Source organism: Saccopteryx bilineata, chromosome 1 (assembly GCF_036850765.1).
Source record: "Saccopteryx bilineata isolate mSacBil1 chromosome 1, mSacBil1_pri_phased_curated, whole genome shotgun sequence".
Taxonomy (NCBI): domain Eukaryota; kingdom Metazoa; phylum Chordata; class Mammalia; order Chiroptera; family Emballonuridae; genus Saccopteryx; species Saccopteryx bilineata.
The window spans coordinates 126,464,545-126,487,100 of NC_089490.1; the positions used below are offsets into that span (position 1 = coordinate 126,464,545).

Below are 22,556 nucleotides of genomic sequence, written 5' to 3' on the forward strand. Positions count from 1 at the left end.
CAAGTTTATTTGACATGTTATCAGGAACATAGCACTTTCACTAACCCTTTCTGTCCATTAATTAGTTGGACATATGGTAATATCTCGGTTTTAACAAGAGCTACTTGGAGATTTGGAGTCAACTCTGAAAGAGAGTTTGATGTAAACAATATCACTTTCCCCCTTAACGGTGGATTTACTCTACCTTTAGTTGGAGCACCAGGTCCATTCGATATTTACCAAGAGGGTTTATGTCATTTAGAATCAAAGCAATGATGATATCAATCCCATTAGATTCATGAGTAGCAATACATGTCTAGAAAGCAAAGTGTTTATAAAATAAGTTTTCTTTAACATGAAAGCACTAGAAATCATGATATAAAATAACAGAATCATCTTGGTTTTTTTACCTTTACAATATAATTAACATTGAACTTAGAGATTGTCAGAGAAAAGTCAAAGATGTAAGTCTGACTTGTTCTTTTGCATAGAGTCTGACTAGTAATTGACTAGCATTGATTAAATAACTTTACATACAGAACACTTGAGAGAACACTGCACGTAACAGAGGAGTGGAGATAGACAAATGCATGCATGTGCCCTGACCAGGATCTATCTGGCAACACCTATCTAGTGCCAATGCTCAAATCAAGTGAGCTATCCTCAGCACCTGAGGCTGACACTCAGACCAGCTGAACTATCCTCAGCACCTAAGGCCGACACTTGAACCAATTGAGCCACTGGTTATGGGAAAGAAAGAGAGAGAGAAGGGGGAGAGAGAGGAGAAGAGAAGCAGATGGTCACTTCTCATCTTCACATGTGTACCCTGACCAGAAATTGAACCTAGGATGTCACACACTGAGCTAACACTCTATCCACTGAGCCAACTGGCCAGGGCCAAACAGGTATCTTTTAAATTGAACCATTTTTATAGAATTTCAAATAACATTGGTCAAGTTAAAAACTCTTGCAGTCAAAAAATTTTAATATGCCCTTCAATAGAGGAATTCCTCCAATTTAGACTTTTAAGATCTAATTTATCCTGGCTAAGAGAATACTCTCATTTATGAAAGGAGTGTGCCCTTCATATCTGAGGTTTGTAAGTAAACTCCGTCAGTACTGATTGTAGCACTTTCACTTAGCTGCTACTTAATGCTAAGCCAAGTAAGTGCTGCTGCTGCAGGGGCTGGGGGCAGCACACGAGGAATACAGGCATCTTAAACTTGATTCTTGACTAACAGTCACCTTAAACAGATTTCTTAAACTTGAATGATTTTTAGAGGGAAAGTTTATCAAAGATCCTGTGGGATAAATGTCAGTATTTTGAATGTTAGGGTCTACTGTACTAGGACTGATTTTAATCCATTCTACAGAACTTGAAAATCAGGAATTTGTGGGTTGGACTTTGTGGAACTACGTATTATAATGCAGCAGCACCCAGTATCACAGGGTTTGAAAAATCCAAACCCAGGTAAACTAAATGAGAAAGAGGAAAAACGATCTAACTATGAAATAAATGTTATTTTTGAGGATGGGCTTTATTTCTCCCTTTACACAAGGAAACTCTTACTCCCCTGACACAAAGGTCAGGTGTTTTCCACCCATCTTCCAAGTTCCCTGCAGTTCCTCTCACCATTAAAATATTTGCCAAATTTAGATGGAATCAATTTGCAAATCAATTCTGGAATTTGCCAGTAACCTTTCCTTACACACATTTGCAGAAGATAGGGTTCAGAGTGAGTATATTATCAGTGGATGTTGGACTCATGTCATTTTATTGCTTGTTTTTACTTTTAGAGTTACCTGATTCAGTAAATTACTTTCAAAACTCAATTTCATCCTTTTATAAGCCCCAAAGTGGGGAATATCTGTGTTTTCTATTATAGATATTCATATGTTTACCAACAGCACAACCAGATCTCTGAATTTGTATATTTTTCCTTAACTTTAAATGAAAAGCTAGGTTATCTTGTATCATTGCCTTAGGAGACCAAAATATCCAAGAATATAGGGACAAAATCCCCAAACGTTTTCACAGCATCATATGCAAGTGACAGAGGGGGAACAGTACAGCCATAACAAATTATTGATGTCAATAATTGTGCTTTTGTATGTATATATTTGTGTGCATACCTCTATACACATATGTGTATACACAGGCACTATATATGTATGTATAGGTCATATAATTTAAAATAGAAAAGCAGATTAATTTTCCACACTTATGTTCTATGTTAAGCATTGACGTTTGGTCTCAAGGCTTGTTTAAAATTAATATCCAGAAATGTTTATGATTTGAAAACATTTTCTTCAAAGGTGAATCCATGCTTGGATGGCATCCCCACAGCATATGAGTGGCTGTAAATAGTCAACTAACAAACTCAAGGATGGCTCCTCTACTTTTACTTCAGGTGTCCTGCCTTCTGCTCCCACAATATGTTCTTTGATACCCAAGAAAATGGAATCAGAGGCAAACATTCTAAGAGCGAGAGTTGAAACTCTGCCCTGAAAAATGTCATATATATAGTTAAAAGAACACTCTATTTAGATTCAAAGTCCTATGTTTTCAGAATGGCTCTAACAGTTTACCATTTGTCACTCTGAGACACTGGAATGTCACTTATTCTCTGAGTCAGAACCTATTCATCAGCAAAATGGGAGCAATGATACCTATTTCATGAGTTTTGTCAGTTTATGTGACAATAAAAAAGGGAATATAGGCTACCCAATGAGGGGGAGCCATTGATGCCAAAGGGAGTTTCTTCCACAAACTCTGGGAAGGTTCACTAAAAGATGAAAACTGAGAAATGACAAAGAAGCATATTTTACTCTTCTGATGAGCCTGATTTTTATCCGGAACCGTTTTCATGGGAATTTTCTTTTACAATAAAATGAAATTAAAATATGGCATAGTATTTGCTAGTTTATAACTCAGTCTTTTTGTGTTTTGTTAGGAAAGTAAAGTATCTGGCAAAGCAAGAAAAAAGAACTTTGAAATATACACAAGGGCTGGCTTGATCAACAATTTGATCCCTTTGCTAACTAGTCGTGGATAATTCTGCGTGAAGAACTGCCTTCATGGTTACCTGATTTTCATGGCACGGGCCCTGGCAGTACTCGGTCAAGCTTTCCAGAGTCTGATTGACCAGCACCACATTCTTCTCATTGATGTAGAGACCCAGCAGGCCCAGGCCGCCTGTTGTACTTCCACAAATGCAGTCTAAAAACTGCAGGGTCTCACAGACAAGGTTGTAATTTGTTTTGTTGTTCTGGTTCCTCAAGAAGTTCTGAAGGCAAAAGAAAACACAAGTGTTAAAAAAAATCACTATGCTAATTGATTTCAGTTCTCTGTGCGTGTGCGTTTTGCTAGCTAGAAAAGATCCCCATGGCAAAGTTGAATGGAATTGCTCTTTCCAAGAAAGCATTCATATTTATTACATTTATCCTAGGTTTAAGAAAAAAAGACTCAGGTTTTTTTGCCTCAAGCATTGATGCTCTTATCAGTAGTTTCTTTTTTCTCAATACAGTTCTTAACAAGCATTTCTCAATATCATTATCCTAAAGCTACAGAGAGAAGGTTAAATAATAGGTAATAGTTAGAAGAGACTAGAAAGAAGTTCATTAGGGAAAGAAGCAACCAAGTTTTCAAACAGACAATTCCTCACAAACAGTGCAGGTTCAAACAGTGAATAATATAATTATAAACAGCAACATGGAAGTGCTTATCAAAATTTTTAGTTAACTTACAATTCTACTTCTCAAAAGTTATTTTATATTATATTCCACAAAGAGATTCACTACACATTGTAATGGCAATAACAAACCATACCGTACCCATTTGAACGTGACCGGTTTAATAAATGACAGCACCTCCAGACATGAGAATATTGGGAAGTGAAAGTGAGGCGCATCGATACATACAGGTATAAACATAAACCAGGAATAAGTAATTGAGCAATAAGCTATATGACTAACTAAAAAAAGGAAGCCCACAACACTATACTATGTGTTTTTAGAAAAGGATTACGCACAGAATAAGTGCTGGCGAGGATGTGGAGAAAAGGGAACCCTCCTGCACTGCTGGTGGGAATGCAAACTGGTGCAGCCTCTGTGGAAAACAGTATGGAGATTCTTCAAAAAACTGAAAATCGAACTTCCTTTTGACCCAGCCATCCCACTTTTAGGAATATACCCCAAGGACACCATAGAACGATTCCAGAAGGAGAAATGCACCCCCATGTTTATAGCTGCATTGTTCACAATAGCAAAGATCTGGAAACAGCCCAAGTGTCTGTCAGAGGACGAGTGGATTAAAAAGCTTTGGTACATATATACTATGGAATACTACTCAGCCATAAGAAATGATGACATCGGATCATTTACAATAACATGGATGGACCTTGATAACATTATACGGAGTGAAATAAGTAAGTCAGAAAAAACTAAGAACTATATGAACCCATGCATAGATGGGACATAAAAATGAGACTCAGAGACATGGACAAGAATGTGATGGCAACAGGGAGTGAGGTGGAGGGGTAGGGAGGGGGTGAGGAAGGAGAGGGAGGGAGTTGGGGGAGGGTAGGGGCACAAAGAAAACCAGATAGAAGGTAATGGAGGACGATTGACTTTGAGCGAGGGGTATGCAGCATAATCAAGGGTCAAAATAATCTGGAGATGTCTTCTCGGAACATATGTACCCTGATTTATCAATGTCACTGCATTAAAATTAATAAAAATAAGATTAAAAAAAAAGAAAAGGATTACGTGCTTACAGATCAATATGCTTAAATGTTCATAAAAATTTCTAGAAGGAAAGACAATCTGTTAACAGTAATTTCTTTGGGAGTAAATGTAAGGTCTGTGGATAATGGAAAAGGTCAGGCCCGGGAACGTTGGCTAGGACCGCCCACAACCAAGCGCACCAAAAGAAACTTCCCAGGAACCCTCTGGAAAAAAGCGACCGTCTGCCAGCCAGTGAGATTTCACTATGTCATATTAGCTCGACCACCCTAGGGACCCTACCCTTTAAATACCTCCCAGGTGGGTTGCCAGGGAACAGGGAACCTCACGGGAGGGGGGGGGATGGGGGGGGATGCGAGCTCTGTACTCAATAAAGCCTTTTGTTATTCCACACTTTGTGGCTCCGGCCCCTTCCTTCCTTCTCGGTGGGGAAAAATAAACTTGGTGAAAGGGTAAAAAATAAAAACTTCTATTTTCTATTTTGATTTATTACTTATATTTCTATGTTTATTTGTTTAAATTTATTTCATTTAGTCCTTTTTCTTTTAGTTTGTTTTTCTAATTTCCCCCCAATTTTTTTGTATTGTGGCAAGATAGACCCAAACTTACCATCTTAATCATTTTTCAGTGCAGATGTCAGTGATACTAAATATATTTAAAATATTGAGATAGCATGACCACCATCCATACTTCTAGAACCTTTCCATCTTGTGAAACTGAAAGTCTATACCTAGTAACAACTCCCCATCACCCCTCCCCCAGCCCTTGGCATCCACCATTCTACTTTCTGTCTCTATGATTCTGACTACTCTAGATTCCTCAGAGAAGTGGAATCATACAGTATTTGTCTTTTTGTAAATGACTTATTTCACTTAGCATAATGTCCCAACATTCATACATGTTGCAGTCTATGTCAGAATTTCTCTCTCTCTTTTTTTAAAGGCTGAATAAAATTCCATCCAATACATTTACCACATTTTGTGTATCCATTCTTCTGCCAATGGACACTTGGGTTGATTCTACATATACGCTATTGAATAAGTCTACCGTTTATGCTTATTAAATGAAAATTATTTTATAAGTAACATTTCCCAAGTTATTTGATCCCACATGCCTATCAGATTCTATACATCTCCATTTCCTACATGGATAGACTAGGTGGGTCAGGATAAGCATGAAGGTGCACGCAGTGTCTTCTCTCTGGAAACAACTCTTCCAGCCTTTGCCCACCCACAGCACTGCAGCACTCCCACCTCTAAGATGTGATGCAGTCTCCAGAGTCATGGCTTCCACCATTCACTAATTCCAGACTTTATCTCTTTAGAGGATATTTAATTAAATTTATATAAACCTACATCTCTTACCAATTCACAACACCCATAGTCTAGACCAGTGCTTTTCAATCTTTTTCATCTCATGGCAAGCATAGAGTAACTATTAAAATTCTCAGGCACATCCCAAAATACATTTTTTTGCTGATTCAAGAAAAAATATATATATAATTTTGATTAATTCACACCAGATGACTATTGTTGTGTTGGCCTTCGCCATTTTTAAATTTGACAATCTAAAGGAAAAGAGGTCAGCGCCCTTGACTAAATAGGTATTGAATGTTTTAAAAATTCTTGCAGCACACTGGTTGAAAATCGCTGGTCTAGACACTCACTAGAGATGACAACTTCAACCTCTGTTATTTCTCTAGTATTAGGTATGTGTTTTTAGAAACTACTTTACCTTTCCTATGGTCTTGCCACAGTGATGTAAGTAGCGTGTACAAATTATGCAAAAAATAAAAGCCAAAATCCCTCAGTTCCCCTAAGTTCATCTATTTGACAAAGGGAAATGTACCAAAGAAGATGAAAGACCAGGACTATAACAATTAACAAAGGTATCAACTTTCACAGTTGTTAAAAAAACAAAACAAAACAAAAAAAAACCCTCTTCTATATTAACTTTATTTCTAATAAAGATATATAAATGTTGTCTGTATCCTCACTCAAGAAATGTGAATTGGGCTGCAAATGGTGAAATTCCCTGAAGTCTCTAAAACCATGAAGGCACAGATGAGGCAAACGTGACCTTACTCCACAAATACCGGGATACTAGGATTAGATGATGCTCGCTGAGGTTTAAAAGGCACAAGCTGAGGATGCAAAGAATGAAACTTCATAAGCCTGATGTTTTCACCCAGAGAGGAATTTCCTTTCGTGTTCCATCACTTACATACCAAAGTTTCTTCCCATTTCAGAGGAAACCTACTGGTTTTATTGATTATCTCTCCAGAACTCTTTCCTAAACTACTTGTTAGTTTGATGTGGGTTTAATTACTTCTAACCCTGGGCTGCTGCTTCAACTTTTACACAGAACAGAGACCATACCTGCAGTTCTCGGTTGTGATTCTCACACAGTAACTGAAGAAACCGGAGGATGGGCTGCATGATGGCAATCGCAGGGCTCACTGTCACTTCCTCTGCAGACTTATCTTCGGCGTTTCCTGTTTCAGATCCGGTGCACATGATGTCTAGTTCCGGGTCCATTTCTCTTCTGTATACACAGTACGCTCTGGATGTTGCTGAAGAAGCTTCTGTTAGTTGCCCCTTCATCCCCTCTTTTAAATGTAGTGACGAATCCCTTACTGAAAATAAAGCAGTACTCTTACATTTCTAAATTTATTTCCTTCTGCTAATTAAAAAAAAAAGACAACCAGGTGCTCAAATTCTCTAATAATAGAATTTAAAAGTCATCTGACAAGAGGTGCAATAATTTCCCCCCCAAAAAAAACATTTGAGGGAGCAACTAAAAAATTAAATTTGTTCCAAGACACTAAAAACAAGTCTTAATGCTTAGCCAGTTTTAGAAGGGTTCATGTCTTTCTGATAAATATAAAATAGGAGAGTTCATGAACACAAGAAGGTGAGGAAATATGTCAAACTTCAAAATGTTGACGTTTTATGATCTGTATTTACTACACTGATGACTTTGTTATTGAAAAAATCAAGTCTTTCATTAGAATCCGGTGGTATAATTTCTGTTCTTCAACTTTAAATTTCATGAATACTCAGAAGGTTTGGGACACTTATTCTTTACCATGCCTTCCACAATGAAATCCAATATTTCATGTCATTACAGTAGGTCCTCACTTAATGCCATCAATAGGGCCTATGACTTGAAGCAGAATGACGTCTAACAAAACCAATTTTACCATAGGCTCAATAGTATAAATAAGAGTTAAGTTCCTCTGGCATTTCATCAACATTGTAATGAAATGATCTAAGTTGAATGAAATGATGATGTCCAAGGACATGCACTAGTTGCTTTGCATTAATAATGTATTATTTGAGTTTGATCCCGTATGGTTATTTCAAGGTCAACCCCATCACCATAATAAATTAAAGATGGAACTCCACACTCAGAACCATAGTTGGGGTAATTAGACTAAGACAAGTGAGATGGCAAGATAAGTAAGATCCAAACACTGTGTTATAATCCTCTTTTCTCTCATTCTACACTCCCAAATATTCAAATATTTCTTTACCTCTCATTCGTGGACCAGGTGTCATCAGGTCATTGTCATTGTCCCTTTTTTTGTTACCTAAGTCTATCGTATTAACTGTCACAGTTGATCTTATTTCTTTCTGAGCAGTCTTCATTCGGTCATACAGAACTTTGAAGAATTTTTCTGACCTTTTTTGTTCATGCAACTGCTGGTAGAAAGAATACTACAAGAAAACACACTGTAAGATATCAATGCCCAAGCAGAGAAAGAGTGTTTTTATACTTGAAACAAACAAGAATTATGAATAAAAGCACACATTTAATATGCTGCCCACTATCATTTCATAAATAATAGACAGCTTTTGCCAGTCCCCTACATTATTTAAGGTATACTAATGATAGCTTGTATTTGCTTAGTTCTTTCCACTAGAATTCATGTTATTAACTCATCTTATTTATTTTGAAAATTTATACAGGCACTGTAAAAGTTGTATGCAGAAAGTTCTTTCATTTTTAAGTTATTATCAAGTCATGTATTTATTCAACACATATTTATTGAGTGCCTACTATGTGCCAGGCCCTAGGCTAGCAGTAGAGATAGAACAAAAACAACCACAGTCCCCATGTTCATGAGTTTGTTATATGGAGTAGAAAACAGCCAATGAGCCAGAGATCATCCCGTGCAAATGAATTTATGGAGAGTTATAAAAAGTTGTTTTTTGTTTTATCTAAATTATAGTACATTTAATTTAGAATATGTTCCACGCTAGCCTCACTCACAGAGTCACTGATAAGTAGGCACTAGGTCCTTTGGAACTTCATTAGCTATACTGCTTTACATGGGGTCTAGGACAAGCCCACCAAAAAAAAAATTGTTTTATAGTTTAAAAGGAAATAGAAAGGATTCAACACCAAAAACATGATTAAAATATATATTAGTGAGAAGTGGAAATACTGAACCTTGGAAATATCTTCTGTCATTATCTGCCTAGTGACTTATGGAAACATCAGAAAAGGTAGGGAAAAAGAAAGGTGATACGCTCTAGAGAAGGCAGAATTGTCACTGGGTGGGGACATTGTTCAGTTATTAACACTAAAACCATTGGCTAGAGACAACACAAACAACAGAAATAAAGTAAAAATAATTAAGAAACATAATAATCCCAGTAACTGTGGTAATTAAGAGAGCTATATAACCTCAATGAGAGACAGTGTAAAGAAAACTTATAAAAAAACACAATGATTTCCAGATCAAGTGGAATTGACCGTAATCCAATAAATCTAAACAGCCGATTTTAGGGAGTTTGGCTCCTGCAGAGACGCTTTCCTGAAGGAATGCCTGGAACCACAACCCCGAGGTCCTGGCAGTTGTAGGTAAGACTCTAATGACATCAGGTCTGGAAATGAATGCCTGTCCAGCAATTTTTGGTATCGGCAATGTATATTCACGGAGTGACTGATGAAGCCTTAGCAGCTGGCTTCATGCCTACAAGGGAAAGCTCCTAAGCACAGGGCTAGCAACCCCTCAAGGAAGCAGGCCAAAAAGCCACAGTAACCATAGCAACTACAGTGAAGCTGTCCAGCTGGTTCTGTTAATTCAAAGGATAAATGTAGCATTCACAGACCTCTATGGTCCCACAAATTAAGCTGATGGCACAGACTCTAATATTTTCAATATAACAGAGTTAAAAGGTTGAAAGGGATTCCAATATATTAATGAGAAAGTTACAGGAACTTTGTAGCTCTATTAAAACAAAGTTTTGTAATTTATGTAGTTCCTTGACATACATTATCTCTTTGATACTTTCAGTACCACTGTGTGATGAACAGACAGTGGTCTTATTTCCGCTGATAAATTTAAAAAATGAGGTTTAGAAAAGACAAGTGAACTGCCAATAATATTTAACTGGTAAGCAGTGGAGCAAGAATTTAAATCTAGATTCTTTAACTCTAAATAACTAAATTTATCAAGTAACTTCTTAAGCTCAAAACAGCAAATTATTTATACAGACCATATATTTTTTTAAACCAGGGTCCTCCCAAACCTGAACATTATGATTTTAATAAAAATAAAAAGTAAGGTTTATATGTGTGTATATCATCTCAACAGGTAGCATGAGGGTATGGTTTTTGATTCTGAAACTACCTCCACAAGCTGCATAGATTATGGGGCAAACTCTCAGGTCTTTTTCAGGAGCCAACAGTGATGAATAAACAGATGTGTTTTACAGAGGAAGTACTTTCCCCCAAGAAGAAGGGGGACAGACTAGGAATGGGAGGGCAGGAAGGGAAATGAAGTGAGGAACTAGAGAGAGGGAGTAAGACAAGGGCATGATACAGGATAAATCAGCCAGAGAAATTTACCAAGAGTGAGGAGGTAGAAGGTTATTTCAGAAAGATGTTTATAATGGTTGAGAGCAGATTGCATGGATTCAAATCCTGACTCTTATCTCTAACTAACATGTGATTTGGATAAGAAACTTAAACTACCTATTTCAGATTCTTCTTTGGTAAGATGAAATAGTATATAAGTTACCTCATAGACTGTTGTGATGGTTAACCAAGTCAATACGCGTAACACAGTAAGAACAGAGCCTGGTATTTAGGAGGTATTATTTTCATTATTAATGTTCAGTTTGAAATAGTAATATAAGTAACTGCTCTATCCTCTCCCTCACTGATCTTTAATAAAGTATATTACATATACATTGACTTATGTAGCTACCAAAGGGATCAGAGTCCTATCTCAGTAACACAGATGTAGGGGTGTCGAAGAACCCATAAACTAAAAAATGCAAGATACTAGTGGCTAAGGAGACTGAGCATGTACAACCCCCTAGGGACTGGCAGAAGTCTTGAAGAGTCATGGGTTTTAGACTGCTAAAGAGCAAGGAATAGGATTCCAGCTGACTTCAACTAGAGCTCTTTGAGCCAGGAATACTCAGTTGGCATATGGGTTATACAATGATGTAGATCAGGGGTCCCCAAACTTTTTACACAGGGGGCCAGTTCACTGTCCCTCAGACCATTGGAGGGCTGGACTATAAAAAAAACTATGAACAAATCCCTATGCACACTGCACATATCTTATTTTAAAGTAAAAAAACAAAACGGGAACAAATACAATATTTAAAATAAAGAACAAGTAAATTTAAATCAACAAACCGACCAGTATTTCAATGGGAACTATGATCCTCTCACTGACCACCAATGAAGTGCAGCAGGGGCGGATAAATGGCCTCAGGGGGCCGCATGCGGCCCGCGGGCCATAGTTTGGGGACCGGGCCGTAGTTTGGGGACCGCTGATGTAGATAAATGAATAGGGTAAAGCCGGTAAATGAAATTGCCATGACCCATCTTAAAAGGTTTTCATACAGAAAATAATTTAAAGCTGTTCCATCAACAAATATTTGTTAAATAACGTAAAGCACTCTATAGAGATGAATCCCTGAGGTGACTCTCAGGAGCCCAGAAGCAGGAACCTGGAAAGCACTAGAACTCCAAGGACTGCTTCTACCTAAAGATGCCCAGACGCTTTCATCTCTATTCTCTGAAGACTCCATAGCTAACATATTTGCCCAGGCAAATCTCTAAGAATACCCACACTGAATATCCTCACTTGGCACTTTGACTGTAATCCAGCACAAATTCTTCTAAGGGAAGTTGTAAGAGCAGGCACGGGTGTGGGGTAGTACTGGCAAGATTTCTTTGAATTTCAAAGTGGTTTTCTTTGAAATTGTTTTTCTTCTAAAACCAGATATTCAGTTTAGATTTTTCCTTCATTTAGTGATAAATACGAGGAACAACAGGAATTTCATAATATGACCGACCAATTAGCAGGATCCCAGATAAAGGAGTGATGACCAAAGGTCCCAGCCAGACAGGGAAAACTTGAGAAGAGACATGAGGCCAGACACAACAGATACCAAGTTAAACAACATGTGGTCTCAACCTTTAAGGATCCATAATTTATTAGACTTCTTTTCTAACTAAGAAGTATAGGTGCTGGAAGGTTGTTTTTTTTTTTTTGGTCCTGGTGCTATTCGCTGTTCATAGGGCTTTATTCCTAAAGCCCCCTGCTAACTGAATAGGTCATATTATGAAATTCCTGTTCTTCCTTGTATTAGATCACTAAATAAAGGAAAATTTCGTAGTTCCTAGTTAGATGTAGCTTTTACTTGCTGCAAGGAGGGCAAATGGATTCTGGAATTCCCAATTAAGTGCAAGCATAGTTTCCTTCCCTGACCAAGGCAAACCTAGAAAGAGCAGGGCACTGGGCGTCAGGACTAGAAGGACACTGAGTCCCTGCTGCGAGCGCAACCCAGCTCTTGGGCTCATGTGGTATGCTCTGCCTCCGGGTGTGGAGCAGCCCAGGGGAAGCTTGCCAGGAGTTTCAAAGTAAAAATGGTCCCTTCTAGAAATAATGGACTGAGCCCTGTGTGCAGGTGAGAATATTGCTTGCTACGGTATGGCACTAAAGGGATGAATGATGACTTTCAAATCACCCTGCCTGGAGCTGGAGGAACAAATGAAATGGTTCTTCTCTCGCCTTGCTAGTGAAAAATTCACTTGCTCAGACGCGGCAAGGTAATGAGGACTGAGAGTTAGGGGCAACAGTAATGTTCCCGCTCTGAACTTTTAAAAATGTATACAGGGAGGGATGTGTCGAGATGGGCAGTGAATATTATGAAGACCTGCTGTAAGGACAGATACTGTGGGAGGCGTCTGTGCATATGATCTATTTTAATTAATATATTTACTTCTTAGATGAGTCAAATGTTGTTTTTATCTGCTGAAAGTGAGCCTAAAATTCCCAAGCAAATCAGAATTTCTGGTATAATGCTAGACAGCACGCTTCTAAGGAATTTTCTGCTTTATTGAATAATTTGTGAACCTCTATGGTTTCTATAGCAAATTAAATAAATTTATAAGAAAAATGTGACACCAGACTGGCACATATATCTACATATAGACATACAAAGAGAGAGAGAGTTATGAGAAGTTAAAAGAGAAAATATTACTTTCCTTTGGTTTCTATGTCAAATAAATAAGAGATACCAATCACAAATGTAATATTGCTCATCATAATGAGCAGGTACCTGAGTTTGTGTATTTCCTCCTTCAAGCAAGGCAATGCCAAGTAAAATGCCTTCTGAAAAAATTCTGTCATTTTTGGTGTTCACTATAACATCGATGACAAGTTCGGAGGCACCTTCATTATCCAGTAGACACTGAATATCGGACATTGATATCCCCATCTTATCTGAGTCTTGTCCAGAAAAGCTTCCTGTGATTAGGAAATATAAATAAATAAGTTTTTTTTTTTAATTTAAAACAAAGAGAGGGACAGATAGGGACAGACAGACAGGAACGGAGAGAGATGAGAATCATCAATTCTTTGTTGCGGCTGCTTAGTTGTTTATTGATTGCTTTCTCATATGTGCCTTAACCGGGGGGCTACAGCAGAGCAAGTGCCCCCTTACTCATGCCAGTGACCATAGGCTTCAAGCCAGCAACCTTTGGGCTCAAGCCAGTGACCATGGGGTCGTGTCTATGATCCCATGCTCAAGCTAGTGACCCTGCGCTCAAGCCGATGAGCCCGCGCTCAAGCCAGATGAGCCTGTGCTCAAGATGGCGAACTCGGGGTTTCAAACCTGGATTCTCTGTGTCCCAGTCTGACACTCTATCCACTGCACCACCAAGGGGTCAGGCTAAATAAATAAGTCTTAATTACAGACATCTTAAACATATAAGGTTTTCAAATTCATAGGCTTTAAGACTATTTCAAATTGGGACTCTTTAGCTATAAATTTAAATATAGTAGAAGCATGGGTTTCTTTTTTAATCCAGAGTTTGCAAAAAAGATAAATTTTTATGAAATGCATACCACCATAAGTGATTTTTCTTAATAAAAAAACATTTTAGAGAAAAACTAGCTTTATATTTGTCTTTAATTTACATATTAAGAAATTATGACTTAGTTTAACTAACTTCCAAAGTTAAAGACAAAATTAATTTTAATTTTCAAATCTGTTGTTTTATGAACCTGAAATGATATAAAGATTTAATACTGCTTTTCTTTCTTTTTTTTTTTTAGTTTTATTGAGACATAATGGACATATAAGTTTAAGGTATACATAGAATGATTTGATACAGATATTATTGCAGAATGATGACTAAAAATATTAGTTAACATTTATAACTTCACAGTTATATTTTTTTCCTTGTGTGTTAGAATGTACTCTCTTAGCAATTTTCAAATATACAAAACAGTATTAAGTATATAGATAATGTTGTATATTGCATCCTCAGATTTATTTTGTAATTAAAAGTTTGTACCTTTTGACCACCTTCATTTAATTTCCGTATTCCCCACCCCCAATATAAACACCTCTGGCAACCACAAATTCCAGGTTTCTATGAGATTCAGGTTTTAGATTATATCTCAGTGAGATCGCACAGTATTTGTATTTCTCTGACTTCTTTCATTTAGCGCAATGCTCTAAGGACCATCCATGTTGTTGCAATAGCAGGGTTTCTTTTATATGGCTGGTAATAGTGCTTTTTAAATAACATTTTTATATTTGTGCTATTTTAAGTAAAATATTACAATAACATCCTGAAGATGTTGTGAGAACCTTAAAATGAAGAAAATATGATAAGACTTGCCTCCCCCTTGTGTAGATTTGCTGTAGGTTCCAGAAAGGTGTCCATTTATGCCGACTCCATAATCACCTTTAAAGTAGCGATTCAGGAGTATTTTTCTTAATGTGTTACCCTGAAAAAAGAAAAAGAAAAGTGCTGGTTATTATTTCTTTTCTAATAAAACAGAAATATATTACTACATTAATGTGCCATTTAAATACATTTCATCAATGATGTTGAGATGTGAAAAAATTTAATTTTATACTGCATATTTTTGGAGGCAAAATTTTGCAAATATTTCCCAAGAAAATAACAATTTTGTTTCTCCGTGAAATAAAGAATAAAATACAATCTTTTTCAATAGACACTACCAAGAAAATTCAGAAATGCTATAAATTTGAGGCTCTTCCAAAGCTCAGGGTCCCGGTTCTGGTAAGAATATTAATGGCACCTGAAGAGGAATAGATTAATAAACACTCTAAGAATTGGAATGCAAAAACCTTAATTAGAGGCGCTCAGTAAAATGAGGCAGAAAAGTGCTAAACATACAGCAAGTGCTCAAAAAATTAAGCTTGTCAGACAGTGAATTATATTTAACTTCTAAGAACTTTACTCAAAATGCAGTGAGTAAAAAAAACAGTGTATTCCTTATAAGACATGACATTTAAAAATTCCTAAGTCTTCAATTTTGTACTTCTTATATTTTAAAAATATTTTTCAATACAGTCACTCACATGTACTTAAGACTCAGAGATAACCCAAAATCTTCCATCTGATTGTTTACTATTATTTTAGTAGACAAGAAGAATTTATAAAGTACTGTTTAAAGAATACTTGTCTAAACCATTGAAATTATCACATCAACTACTGATGTGTTGTTTCCATCATGCAGGTACAGAAATTATGGCCCAATAGCATATGTAATTAGCTGCACATCATGCAGCTAACAGTTTGAGAGCGAGACCTGAACTCAGTTCTTGACTGCAAAATCTTGGCGATTTCCCAGTTCTTTGTTGTATGTGCCCTCCACAAGCACACCTCCCTTTTATGTTGTGACAAATGGCTCTCCTTGCTCCTTCTCTCTCTCTTATGCTTGGTTATCCTTCTTTCTCAAGCCCTTAAGATTCTGTCCTCAGTTCTCTTGTGGTCCTCCTCCCATCTTCCCTCTCCCTATTGGCAAATTCATCTGATCCTCAGCTGCACAATCATTTTCACAGGGCTGACTGCCAAATGGGCTTCCTCTGGCCTTTACCTTGCTCTCCTAAGCTTCTCATTCTGTTTCCACTTATAACTCCTTGTTTCTATTTGGAGATTCTGCTGGTGCCTCTAACTCAATTTTTCAGAACAGAATAGTCCTTTTCTCTTAAACCCGTTCCCCTTTCAAGTTCTATTTATTTTAAGGAGATCACAATCATTTCGGTCACTTAGGCCGCAACCTTAGGGGATCATTTACCACCTCCCCCTAAACTTCACAATAATTTGTAAAATCCTACCTATTCTATCTTTTCAACTGTAGCTTCCAGTGTTGCTTTCCCACATTATACTTTAACTCAATGAAAAATGTGATCATTTCTCAACCAGTTTTCTAAATCTTTCTCTCTGTTCATCTCATAGTCTCTGTCTAAAAAGCTCCTCTATCTTACATATGGACACATTCTACAGTCCCTCTTTATTCTACAAATGTTTATTAAGTACCTACCATGTTTTAGGAACTATCCTAAATAAAAAAGATACAACCCTCCCCCCCTCAGGGAGTTTATAATTAGGTCAGTTCCATATGGAGATGAATATACTAGGCTCTGTGCAAGCAAATGAGAAAAAATAGTCAATTCTGAAGATGCTTTACATGTATACTCCCCTGTGAGCCCATGTGATCACCAGAGCAGAGCTGTCTTACACACAGCCAGTGTACAAATTCATACCAAACGTCACAGTGCCAAGAATTTTAATAGACACTCAAAGTGTCTGGAGTTGTTTATCTTTATAGCAACTTTTATTTATTGATACTTAAGATTATATACAAACATTTATGATGGCTTCCTATTTCATGTTTACCTTCTTTAAGACTGTTTTATATAGGAATGTAGTGAGTAAAGGTGATGACTAGTCTTGGAAGAAACAGTGAGGTGTAACAGCTTATTCTACCAATGAAGACAACTATCATCCCCTTATAAAACCCCACTGGGTGCATACTAGAGAAGACATAAGACATGAAAAGTATTTCTTTTTTTCTTTTAAAAGACAGTTTTTATCAGTTGAATTAATTTAATCCCGCTAAAGAATGATCCTTTCAAAAGGGCAGGAAAAACAAAACATTTCTTTGGAGTGAAATGAGCCTCTACCATGTATCCCTTCACAGTAAAAGAAGGTGCTGTTAAGAAACCTTTTAGACCCATAAACTATGAGAATGAAGTTGCAAGTTGGAGAGAAAACTAACTGAAGGACTAAATTTCTTTTAAGGGTAGGTCAGTTTATTGTACTAATCATGGTTCTCACCTCTACAGACCAATGCACTACTTATCGCTCTAATCCTAAAAGATAAATTTGGACCAGATGTAATGAATAAAGCTGATGAATATGAAAATCCAGGCATGTTTATCTTGAAGTTGCACAAGTAAGTGCCACTGTCTGAAAGAGAACCTGTTGGGAATAGGGGCCTGGGACCTTGTGAATAGCTACCTTTTGATTCTGTGTAGGAGTGACTTTTAACCGCATCACTCCACAAATCCGACCAAGAGATATCCAAAATATAGTTTTTTTTTTAAAGGGAGAAAGAGAAACCTGCAATTTACTGTTTGTTTTTAAAAATGCCTTTTAGAGACCTGAAGATGGCAGCGGAGTAGGCAGACGCACAAACTCCAAGCTCTCACCACCAAACTGTAATACAAATCGATTTTGGAACAATCAGCATGAAAAACCAACCCTGGACTACAAGAACAGCTCTCAAAAACCAAGGAGCAAAGAAGAAGCCAAAACAAACCTGGTAGATAGCGCCTGAATCTTCCCTGCTTACAGGAACAAAGGGGGGGTGAGGCTGAGAGCCCACAGGGGTTCTCACTCCAGGAAAAATAGCAGAAAATACTGCTCACAGCCACTTGCCTGGCAACCAAGGAACGAGGTGTGTTGAAAGGTCAGGCTTGTCTTCCAAGAGGAAAGGGGAGAGAGAGGGACAAATGGTGAGGGGCAGAGGAATGCAGGGGATGACCTGAGAAGCTGACTCATCCAGTGCTGGAGGTGGCCATAGCTGGAGGAGGGGCTGATCCTTCCACAAAACAAAAGACTAATTTGCTTCATGTCACAGATCTCCAGACATCTCTCAAGTTCCAATCAGTACAACAAGACAACGCTGAAAACAAGAAGTGGGGAAGAGGGGCAATAATTCAGGTCTGCATAGAGATCTGAAATACACCTCCCCCTACTGAAGCTGAGAAAACACCTAGCCCCCAGAAAGATTAACTAGTAGAGGAGGTCTTCAGAGTCTCAGGTTACACCCACCCACCGCATTCCTGAATACAGTTTCAAATAAGCCCCCTGCTGAGATCAGTAAACAAGACTATCACCTATTAAGAAAACAAACAAATCAAGACTTCAAAGCAGCCCAAATCCTAAAGTAGATTACAAATAATAGCTGATGCTAACCCCAGAACACCTAGAAATAACACAATTGAAAACTGGAGGCAGACAACACCAAGCCTAGACTCAACCAGTTCTACAAACAAAACACCCAAACACACAGACATAATGAGAAGACAGAGAACTGCAATTCAAATGAAACCACAAGAGAAACCTTCAGGAGATGAACTGAGTGATATGGAAATAACCAAACTTCCAGATGCAAAGTTCAAAATAATGATTATAAGGATGCTTAGGGATCTTAGAACAACAAAGGATGGTCACTATGAACCCCTAAATAAAGAAATAGCAAGTATAAAAAAGGATATTGAAATATTAAAAAAGAATCAGAGATGAAAAATACAATATCAGAAATGAAGACCACAATGGAAGGAATTAAAAACAGGATGGATAGAGCTGAGGATTGAATCAGCAAGTTGGAGGACAACTTGAATGAAGGCAAGAAAGCAAAGAAGAAAAAAGAAAAGAGATTCAAAAAGTCTGAGGAAACTCTTAGAGAGCTCTATGAAAACATGAAGAGAAATAACATCCACATCATAGGGGTTCCTGAAGAAAAGAGAAAGAACAAGGGATGGAGACTTTGGTCAATCATATCATAGCTGAAAACTTCCGTAAATTAATGCAGGAGAAACAATCACAAGATCAAGAGGCACAGAGAACTCCATTAAAGAGAAACCCAAAGAGACCAACACCAAGACAGATCATAATTAAAATACCAAAGCTAAGTGATAAAGAGAAAATATTAAAAGCTGAAAGAGAAAAAAAAGCTATCACCTACAAAGAAGCCCCCATAAGGATGACATCGGACTTCTCAACAGAAACACTTGAGGCCAGAAGGGAAAGGCAAGAAATATTCAAAGTAATTCAGAACAAGAACCTACAACTAAGACTACTTTATCCAGCAAGGCTATCATTTAAAATTGAAGGAGAAATAAAAATATTCCCAGACAAAAAAAAAAATTCAAGGAATTCATTACAACCAAACCAATGCTGCATGAAACGTTAAGGGGCCTGTTGTAAACAGATCAAAGTGGGAAAAGAATATAGCAAAAGAGGAATACAGCTTTAAAGAATAAAATGGCAATAAACAACTACATATCAATAAAAACCTTAAATGTAAATGGATTCAATGATCCAATCAAAAGACACAAGGTAGCTTCATGGATAAGAAAACAGGTGCCATACATATGCTGTCTATAAGAGACACACCTTAAAACAAAAGATGCACATAGATTGAAGGTAAAAGGATGGAAAAAAAAACATTTCATGCAAATGGAAATGAAAAACAAGCTGTGAGGCCCTGGCCGGTTGGCTCAGCGGTAGAGCGTCGGCCTGGCGTGCGGGGGACCCGGGTTCAATTCCTGGCCAAGGCACATAGGAGAAGCGCCCATTTGCTTCTCCACCTCACCCCCCTCCTTCCTCTCTGTCTCTCTCTTCCCCTCCCGCAGCCAGGGCTCCATTGGAGCAAAGATGGCCTGGGCGCTGGGGATGGCTCCTTGGCCTCTGCCCCAGGTGCCAGAGTGGCTCTGGTCACGACAGAGCGATGCCGCGGAGGGGCGGAGCGTCGCCCCCTGGTGGGCAGAGCGTCGCCCCTGGTGGGCGTGCCGGGTGGATCCCGGTTGGGTGCATGCGGGAGTCTGTCTGACTGTCTCTCCCCATTTCCAGCTTCAGAAAAATACAAAAAAAAAAAAAAAATACAAAAAAAAGAAAAAAAAAGCTGTGGTAGCAATACTTATATCAGATAAAATGGACTTGTAAACAAAGGATATAGTAAGAGATAAAGAAGGCCACTACATATTGATAAAGGGAGTAATCCAACAGGAAGATATAACTATTATAAATATCTATGCACCTAATATAGGAACACCTAAATATATAAAGCAGACTTTGATGGATATAAAGGGTGAGATCAACAGCAATACTATAATAGTAGGAGATTTCAATACCCCACTAACATCACTAGATAGATCCTCAAGAAAGAAAATTAACAAAGAAACAGCAGACTTAAAGAACACACTAGATCAACTCGATTTAATAGATATGTTCAGAAGCTTTCACCCTAAAGCAGCAGAATATACATTCTTTTCAAGTGCTCATGGTACATTCTCTAGAATAGAGCACATGTTAGGGCACAAAAGTAGTCTCAACAAATTTAAGAAGATTGAAATCATATCAAGCACTTTCTCTGATCACAATGGCATGAAACTAGAAATGAAACACAGCAGAAAAGCTCAAAAATTCTCAATCACATGGAAACTAAATAGCAGGCTGTTAAATAACAAATAGATTAAGAATGAGATCAAAGAAGAAATAAAAAAATTCCTAGAAACTAATGACAATGAGCATAAAACAACTCAAAATTTATGGGACACAGCAAAAGCAGTACTGAGAGGTAAGTCATAGCACTACAGGCATACTTTAAGAAACAAGAAAAAGCTCAGATAAACAACTTAACCCTGCATCTAAAAGTTTAGAAAAAGAACAGCAAGTAAAGCCCAGATGTAGTAGAAGGAAGGAAATAATAAGGATCAGAGCAAAAATAAATGACATAGAGGCTAAAAAAACAATACAGAGGATCAATGAAACTAAGAGTTGGTTCTTTGAAAAGGTAAACAAGATCGATGAACCTTTAACTAGACCAGGGGTCTCAAACTCGAGGCCCCCGGGCCGCATGCAGCCCGCAGACTAATCCACGAAGTTCAAAATATTTTGGATAAAATTAAGTAAGCCTAGGGGCCTACTTGTATTTTTCATTTTTCTAGCATCCTAGCTAGATATTAGCTTAGTTAACAGCAGTTGTGATGCGAACTACAGTTTCTGGTCGTTTTGTGACACTGAGTAAACTGCATGTACGATTGTGCTTGTTGTACTGATTTTTTTTTTGTTTTCAACTGCAGTGAGAAAAGTGTTGTGTAACAGTTGCCTTTTGTAGACCTAGTGCGGCCCGCCGAACGGCTGTGATCTTGCTCTGCGGCTCACATGCTGAGTTGAGTTTGAGACCCCTGAACTAGACTCACCAAGAAAAAAAGAGACAGGACTCAAATAAATAAAATTAGAAATGAGATTGGAGAAATAACAACTGACACAACAGAAATACAAAATATTGTAAGAAAATATCTACTATGAAGAACTGTATGCCAAAAAACTAGACAACCTAGATAAAATGGACAAATTCCTTGAAACATACAATCTTCCAAAAGATCAATCTGGAAGAATCAGAAAACCTAAACAAACTGATTACACCAAATAAGATCGAAACAGTTATCAAAAAACTTCCAACAAAGAAAAGTCCTGGGTCTGATGGCTTCACAAGTGAATTCTACCAAGTATTCAAAGAAGAACTAACTCCTATCCTTCTCAAGCTATTTAAAAAAATTCAAGAGGAAGGCAGACTTCCAAGCTCCTTTTATGAGGTGAGCATAATTCTGATTCCAAAACCAGGCAAAGACAACACAAAGAAAGAAAATTATAGGCCAATATCCCTGATGAATATAGATGCTAAAATCCTCAACAAAATATTAGCAAACCGGATCCAACAATATATGGAAAAAATCATATTCTGGGGAGGCAAGGCTGGTACAATATTCACAGATCAATCAATGTGATTCATCACATAAACAAAAGGAAGGACAAAAGCACACGATAATTTCAGTAGATGCAGAAAAAGCATTTGATAAAATCCAGCACCCATTCATGATCAAAACTGTCAGCAAAGTGGGAATACCTCAACATGATAAAAGCCATCTATAACAAACCCACAGCCAACATCATACTCAATGGGCAAAAATTAAAAGCAATCCCTTTAAGATCAGGAATAAGGCAGGGGTACCCCCTTTCACCACTCTTATTCAACATAGTCCTGGAAGTCCTAGCCACAGCAATCAGACAAGAAAAAGAAATAAAAGGTATTCAAGTTGGAAAAGAAGTAAAACTATCATTATTTGCAGATGGTATGATATTATATATAGAAAACCCCAAAGTCTCAGTCAAAAAACTACTGGACCTTATAAATGAATTCTGCAAAGTAGCAGGGTATAAAATGAATACTCAGAAATCAGAGG

The 22,556-nt window shown here is 37.6% G+C and overlaps 1 protein-coding gene across 5 annotated transcripts in view; it reads right to left on the reverse strand.

Moving 5' to 3' along the window:
* The window catches only part of ITPR2 (inositol 1,4,5-trisphosphate receptor type 2), a 525,086-nt gene that overhangs the window by 150,445 nt on the left and 352,085 nt on the right, over window positions 1–22,556 (reverse strand). For 4 of the 5 annotated variants that reach the window (XM_066264976.1, XM_066264974.1, XM_066264983.1 and 1 more), the window contains 6 exons: window positions 14,887–14,995; window positions 13,317–13,504; window positions 8,258–8,441; window positions 7,101–7,357; window positions 3,066–3,266; window positions 185–295 (listed from right to left, as the gene is read on the reverse strand). In XM_066264976.1, coding sequence (XP_066121073.1) covers window positions 185–295; window positions 3,066–3,266; window positions 7,101–7,357; window positions 8,258–8,441; window positions 13,317–13,504; window positions 14,887–14,995 — 1,050 coding nt within the window. Of the gene's footprint in view, window positions 1–184; window positions 296–3,065; window positions 3,267–7,100; window positions 7,358–8,257; window positions 8,442–13,316; window positions 13,505–14,882; window positions 14,996–22,556 lie in introns of all 5 variants that reach the window. The other variant, XM_066264967.1, reaches the window with a different exon arrangement.